The sequence below is a fragment of the Syzygium oleosum genome, unplaced genomic scaffold (assembly GCF_021117445.2).
Source record: "Syzygium oleosum isolate NSW1041296 unplaced genomic scaffold, Sole_v2.1 Sole_v2.04, whole genome shotgun sequence".
Taxonomy (NCBI): Eukaryota; Viridiplantae; Streptophyta; class Magnoliopsida; order Myrtales; family Myrtaceae; genus Syzygium; species Syzygium oleosum.
The window spans coordinates 9,962,916-9,970,806 of record NW_026607488.1 but is presented as its reverse complement, the minus strand read 5'-3'; the positions used below and the strand labels follow the sequence as shown (position 1 = coordinate 9,970,806).

The following is a 7,891-nucleotide window of genomic DNA, read 5'->3' as shown; positions in this document are numbered from 1 at the left end:
GCATATATATTAGACCCGTGCATGCACAGGTTAGCTCGGAGGAAGAGAGAGAGAGAGAGAGAGACTCACAAAGCCAAATCCACCGGTTTTATAGATTGGTCCCACGATTTTGTACTTGTTGCAGTATCTAGCAAGGAAAAGTTTTAGGTACGGCACTTCAGCAAAGATTGCCGCGACTCCTCCGTTTTCACTTCCGTTCGATAGTGCCTCATCGTATTCCTCCAGCGAAATGTAAGGTTTCAGTTTGGACTTATTGAAATTGAGCTGCCCCACGAGAAGGTCTCTCACGAAAGATTTTTTCGGATAACCGACGGAATGGCCATTCCTTATCAAGTCTTGCACGTCCATGAACTTCGGTGTGAAACGTTGCACGGTAAAAAATGAAGTCAAACTTGCAGTATAACTCTGAGTCAGGATGAGCACCACAAATACCCATACGATAAGCACAAGCCTTGTTAAATTGCTCGTAATCTTCTCTCCTACATCAATATAAATCGTAGTAAATTTGCTAAAAAAAGACCGAGTTAAAACAACAAAAGCAGAGTCGAATACGGAACCAGGTACTGTCGTTAGTTTTGAAAGGACTTACTATGAGCAAACACCAATGTGGAGAAGGAAAACCAGAATATAAGACCAATTTGTTGCCTACGACGACCCCTAAATTCTTCATTTGTACGATGTTCGAGGAGCCAAACGACAAACCCAGTTAAAATGAAGGCCAAACCAGTCGTTAGCCAGAGATTCCAACTCAATGGTTTTAAGAAGATCCACATGTTCCTCCGCTCGTCATCCTTAATAGCGACAATCATTGCTACGCCAGATTCTGAGTAGGGGAGTGTAAAATCGACGTAGTACGAGCGATTTGCAACAATAGTCGTATCTCCTACAACCGCATCGACTTTCTGCATAATCATGTCCTCATGAACTTCAATATAAATGGCTAATTTAATTTTATCAGAATGAACATGTTAATGATATTTGTGCACACAACGTCTATCATAAGAAATCATGCATAAATACAAGCCAGGCATATCAATGCCATTGTGCATATTTATGTTGTGTGATCTACTTCTCTGCAAGGAAATTTTAACAGGTAGAGTATTAAAGCTCAATCAAGACTCAGAAATAATGCACTTGATAACGAGCACAATCACGTAATCCTTTTTCTCACCCAGTCATTTATCAAGGAATAGAAGGATAAAATTCGAAGATAAAGCATCGACTAACCTGAAGTTTGATTTGGTACAGCATATCATCATAGTTTCCTGCACTTTGCCTGCTCTCGTTCACGTAAGGAACGTACTGGTGAGGAATAGCAAAAGGCAATTCATCCAATACGGCAAGAAACATATCGTGGACGAATCCTGAGTAGCTGGGCACGCCCGTATGCGGATCCCATTCAATTTTAAAGAACTCCATAAAGCTGTCTTTCTTTGGAACCCCAATCCTTAGTTTCTGTCCTGATATCGGCATCACCCAACCTTTCGGTGTCTTTAATGTATCTCCTGGCCAAGTAGGGGGCTTCAAAGCGTTGGTGCAAGCTGTGTACTCTGCCTTCAGTGATGGGTTCAATTCGGGTGAAAGTCCTTGCGTCGAAGTCCAATAACCAACTATTTCCTCTCTCTGTCCTACAACATTAAAGATTTCGAATGTAATGGGCTGAAGTTTGCCGTTGGTCAAGTTAAATTCTCCGCTGACGCCCATAAATTTGATGCTTAGAATTTTGTCAAGCAATTTCGGGCCCATCTCCGAAATCCCGATAGACGAAAAGTTGAGATTGTTTCTGCTCGTATTCGGCTTTAAGTATCTAGACTTTGCAGGCTCCCATACCATCTCTCCTGCTAATGCTAGTGCTGTAACGGTGTCGTATGCCCATAAGCCAAAGAGATTGAGATCAGCAATCTCTTCGTGTGAATTTCTCTCGGCGTAAAGCTTCGTCCATCTCTCTTCAAAATCTCTACGATACTCTGATGGTGGTACATGTGGCCTTACACCTAGCACACCTTGCATCGAGCCCAAAGCCTTAGAGATGACCGGGTCCAGTAAAGACGACATACCATCGGTGACAATCCACGCAAACTCCTCACTCATCAGTCCCGAATTATTCGCCAGAACAAAGAACCTAGACCCAATCAAAGCAGTCATATGAACAAGAAACACTCTTGTTTGCATCACCAACAACTTATTGAGCTCTTTTACGATGTCAATATCTTCCGGAGATGGAGGAATAACGCTTCTATAAGAGATCCGAGCATCAACCTCTTGGAACGCGTCGACAAGGTATGGAACCAAGCCATTGCCATAGTCAGTGTCTTCATAAACAAGAGTTATTTCCCTCCAACCATAAGCCTGAACAACGGCCCTTAAAGCACCAACCTGTGAACTGTCATCGTAGGCTGTCCGGACGAAATATTGGCTTCGTGTGGGGGAAAGGGATGGGCTTGTGGCGGAGAAGGATATGATTGGGACTTGAGCTTTCATTCCTAAGTCGATTACAAATCTGGCTTGTGAGGACAATTCTGGGCCCAGGATTGCATGGACTTCTTCATTCTCCATCAAGTCTAAAACTGCAAACACAATGTAATTGATGAAACAAATGATCTACCCAAAAAAATGTTGGACTCCATGGACTCTCTCTCGCACCCCCCAGTCAATTGCAGAGGTCAGCGTTAGGTCAAGCTTCTCCTCCAGATCTGCTTGAGCTCCATGGCCGTCAAGCCTGTAGGTCTCACCTCCATGGCAGCAAGCTATTAGAGCCAGAAAAAAATTGGGCCAGTCCAGATTTTCAGGCCCCGCGCAATTTCACACGGTCCTACAGAGGTAGCATGGTGATTGGGTAGTGGCACGGCTTGGGGGTCTGGAAAATTACTGAAAAATTCCTAAAGATATTGCAATTGTGTCAATTCAGTGTTAATTTTTTTTTTTTCAATTAAATCCTAAATCTTGTATATTTGTGTCAATTCAATCCTTCTGGCCAATTTTGGTTGGTCGGTACTGACGTGAACACCGGCCGTCCTACGTAGCCCGACCGATGCTAACGTGGACATATTTTAATATTTTTCGATTTGTTTATTAATTTTTTCTTTTCATTTTCCCTTTTGTTTTTTGCCCCTCATCTTCATTCTCTGGCTGGTCGCCAGAACTCGGAGAGAGAGAAAGAGAGGCAGTGGAGCACTAAGTGGTTTAGATTAGAGTAACATTGGATGAGTTAAGGTGTATGTGTGAGGGTGTTATTAGGCCAAAAAAAGTCTCGTGTTGGAGATGTGCTGTAAGGTGGAGCAATTAATATTGGCTCATAACTCATTGACTTAAACTTTTAGATGAAAGTAAGCTCAAATTCAGGTGATCTATCGAGTTTTTGATGCACCTCTTCTCAAAGTGTGTTCTTGAAGATACAGATTGTAGATTTCAAAAGCCGAAGTGTGCAAATTATTATTAAATGCAGAAATGGAGGATGAATCTTGAAATTGGATCGGAATGCTTTGTGTTTGGAAAGTTGGTGATGATGAAGTTGTCATATGTCAAAAAATCTTTTTTTTTTATGGGAGGCAGACAGAGAGATAGACATATGGCGAAGGAACATAGTGAAGTTGAGGAACATAGAGGTTGACTTCGGTTGTTTGAATGGTTCCTACGTCTGAAAAGCCAATGTATGATTTCTACCCTCGGAGGGAGAGAGAAAGATGTTGAAGCGATGGACCGAAGTTGAGCGTATACATGAGGTTGAAAGAGAACCTAAAAGTCAAGTGCGTCTTCGTTTGAAAAGTCTAATCATGATAGATTTTTCATATGTTGACAAATCTTTTCTTTTTATATTTTTTTTTGGGTGTAGAGAGAGAGAGAGGCTTTTATGAAGTAGATAGTGCCTAAAATTGTCCAAAAAATCTTAAGCTTATTGTATGGCTGTCAATTTAGTTTTAAAACTTTCAATTTTTTTTAATTTAGTCCTGTACCTTTTGATGATTTGCCAATTTGAACTTTCTAACCAATTTTGACCAGAAATCAATGATGTGGATTTTAGTCGTTCTACGTGGCACGGCTAGCATTGACGTGGACAATTTTTACAATACGTAAAAAAAAAATCTGAATTTTTAAATTTTTTAAATTTTTAAATTTTTTTCTTTTCTTTTCTTTCTTTTATTTTTTTCCCTATTGTTCTTCTTCCCACAAGGGCCAGCAGGGCCTTAGCAGTGATTCTCGACCCTCGCCGGCTACTGGACGAGGGCCCTCTCTAGGTATATGCGAGCTGGTGAGGGCTGTTGCAACCCTCATTGTGCACAAAGGCGTAGACCGTCGATAGCCCTCGTCGGCCATCATTTAGGCCCCGACAACCTCCTTCGAGGAAGAAGAACAGTAAAAAAAAATGAAGAAAAGAAAAAATGTAAAAAAGAATTAAAAATCATAAAACTTCTAAAATTGCAAAAATTGTCCATGTCAACGCTGGCCGTGCCACATAAGATGGTCAGCGTCCACGTCATTAATTTCCGACCAAAATTGGCCAGAAGAACTAAATCATAAAAAAGTTAAGAATTAAATTGGCACAATTGAAAGGCCCAAGACTGAGTTGACCGTCGTACAATAGATTTAGGACTTTTTGGATAATTTTTCCTGCCTAATACTAATACCAATACTATAGATATCGTAGATGTTAGATGCCTGATACTAATACTAATAGCAGATTTCTCCTTACATTGCACCATAACACTAATACTATCAATATCTAATGCCCTGTCATAATCTTTTGAGAATTCACTAAACTATATAATTGATCCTTCCCGACCAACTCACACTAGAACGACTTCATCGTATGTGTATTAATATCATGGATCAGACAAGGAGGTACCAAATTATTTGATGACAAATATTTGAAGTTCCGAAGAATCAAGATTCACAGGTGACAAGTGTTTGAGGTTGTGAATAATCTAATACATGAGCACGAGTCCAATATGTCCCACATAAGTGCATATATTTACCTGCTGATGCCGCATCGACGATGTCGTCTGCTGGATCTCTGACTTGAATCGACAATCGAGTGTGGTAATTAGGGTGGGTGCGGTAGAAATCAGAAAGCGCCATGAATATACAGCTCGTCACCATCTTCCCGGCGATCGAGTTCCTGTTGTGAACTAGCCCGACTCGAATCATTTCCTTTGCTGGGTTCTCTCCGGGTACACTAGCGGTTTCAATAGTAGAGGCCACGGGAAGGAAAGATATTAGGGCAAGAATCAAGTAGCTTGTCAGGCCATCCATATTTAGTGTCTCTTGGTTTTTTTGTCTATTGCTTCTCTTGTTGATTCCAGACCACTTATACATTTTTGAGCTCTAACCATTGGAAGAACTGTAGGGAAGTTTCCTAGAATTTGACAGAGCGGTGTGCAGCTGCAAACATTGACTAATTCCACAAGTCAAAGTAGTCCTACGTTAAAATAAAACGCGTAGATTATTTGGAAAAGTCGTAGGATTTGGAGATTCAAGATGTATTTATTTCACAGAATTTGAATAATTTTAAAAATATTTTCCTAAAAATGATCACTTGTATCACTTATAAAAATTAATGAACAAAAAACGTTTTCATCGTTCACAAAAATGTTTACGCATAAATTGTTGTTAATAAGGAAAATATTTTAATTGGCTTATTATTTCAGGCGATATAAACGATTATTTTTTAGAAAATCTTTTGCAAATCATTGATTTTCTGTAAACAAATGGAGAATTATTGTCTTTTTTTTATTTCTTGCAAATATTTAATGCTTTTTTCTCCTTATTTCGCCATAAGTCAAAGAAAAACAGAAAATAAACCAAAGGTGGTAAAAGGGAAAGAGTAGAAGATCATTATGCCTCATCTCTAGGAGCTGATTGCCAGCTTTCTTTTCTCCATTTCCCACAGCCAACCAAGAAAAAAACAACCCTGTTACTCATTCAAGGCCAGAACTTTCAAACCGTATGTCCAAATCTTTGGATAAGCGTGGAAACATGGCTTAAGATTTTGATCTTGGTCAATTGAGGACCAAGATTTTATTTTGTTCAATTGAGCATACTAAGTGTGAGGGAGAGTGTTAGAGTAATTAAATATTAAATCACATATTCATCTAAAAGCTTGAGCTTTTAGAACAATTGACATTAGTCCCACAAAATCCCACATCAGCATCCAATTGTTTCCTTTTGTTGTTCGAAGAGTAATCAGTTGTGGATTTTGGAATTCTGTATGGTTCAATAATGTCGTGGAATTTCACTGATGGCATATATGCTCGAAAAACCAATTGAAGCTTTTCAACTTTTCCATTTGGGGATCTGAGTTCTGAGCTTTCTAGTAGTATTGGGGAAGTTGATTTAGCTTGGGGGTCTTTCCATTTACTAGGATAGTGAGGTGAGTCGAGATCGGAAAATTGTGTGATGCTGATCTTCACTATCCGAAGGCATCGATGGGGCTTCTTCAAAGTCTGGCGATGCTTGTACTTCAATAATGGTTGTTGCGACCTCTGGAACTACGAACTCAGAATGTTTCTACCAGCAATTTTTATTCTACAGGACTTTGGATATAAATGGAGTTTTCGAAGGAAGGCAATTCGATGAAGAAATTGGTGAGTTGGATGGAAACCGGCAAGATCGCCGGTCTGAAGCTCCTTCTTGGGTTACTGTTGCGATTTTTGTTTTTTCTTTTAAACCAAAGTCCTTTATGTAAAATATTATTTGTATTTCGTGAAAACCCTAAGCAAATAGTGTTAACCTCAAGTTTTTTGTATTTATGCAAAGGTATTTTCCATAAACTATCACGAACACAACCTAAGACTAGGTCCCCACGTTCTGGACGAATTTCCCGAGTTTTGGATGTATCCCACATTTCGGACGTGGGCCTTACGGCTAGGGAATACAAGTTTGTTATAATTGTGGACAATTTCTCCACGCAGGCCAATCAACTTCAGCCACATGTCCAGCCACAATTTCCATCAACCTTCTACCAATTTAGCCACGAACTTTATTCGTCGCAAAATTCGTCGTAAATTAGCCACGAACTTTATTCGTCGCAAATTAGCCAAGAACTTTATTCGTCGCAAAATTCTTCGCAAATTTCGTCGCAAAATTCGTCGCAAATTAGCCACGAACTTTATCCGTCGTAAAATTCGTCGCAAACTAGCCACAAACTTTATTCGTCGCAAATTAGCCACGAACTTTATCCGTCGCAAAATTCGTCGCAAAGAATTCGTCGCAAATTAGCCACGAACTTTATTCATCGCAAAATTCGACGCAAAATTTATTCGTCGCAAATTAGCCACGAACTTTATTCGTCGCAAAATTCGTCGCTACTTATTTGTCACAAATTAGCCACGAACTGTATTGGTCGCAAAATTCATTGCTAAATATTTGTCGCAAATTATACACCATTTGGGCCATCAAATCTTGTCCATAGCAATAGCTACGCATTAATGAACATCATGTAATACATTCAAAACAATTAAAGGACACGAGACAACTATAGATTAGGCTTCAGAAACAGAAAACGAACAAACCAGACACAATGCCATGTAATTGAAAAATATAACTAAAGGAAAGATGCTAGTCCGCAAAAAATAATAATATATGCAAAGTTGCAAAGTCTGACATGATGCTATTTGATATACAATCTTATAATACATTCAAAACATTCAAAGGAGGCGGGACAACCATAGATTATGCTTTAAAAACGAAAAATCGACAAACTAGATACAAGATTGGGCAACTTTGGTACTCGGCAGGACACCAGAAAGCAGTCACTTGTGTCGACACCTGATGAAATGTGGATACATAAATAAAGATATTCAATCAGTCCAGAATATAAAAGAAGCATTTATGCATGGATGTGGAACTAGGTATAAAAAAATAAGTAAGAGGGTTAACAAAAAAACGTTTCAGG

At 39.4% G+C, this 7,891-nt stretch overlaps 1 protein-coding gene across 1 annotated transcript; it reads right to left on the bottom strand.

The window, feature by feature from the left end:
- Positions 1 to 250: 250 nt before the first annotated feature.
- Positions 251 to 5,250, bottom strand: LOC115679507 (glutamate receptor 2.1-like). The gene is made up of 4 exons (XM_056310380.1): positions 4,974 to 5,250; positions 1,228 to 2,567; positions 703 to 902; positions 251 to 479 (listed from the first exon to the last, which is right to left on the bottom strand). The coding sequence occupies exons 1-4, from the start codon at positions 5,248 to 5,250 to the stop codon at positions 251 to 253; spliced, it is 2,046 nt and encodes a 681-aa protein (XP_056166355.1).
- Between the last annotated feature and the right edge of the window lie 2,641 nt (positions 5,251 to 7,891).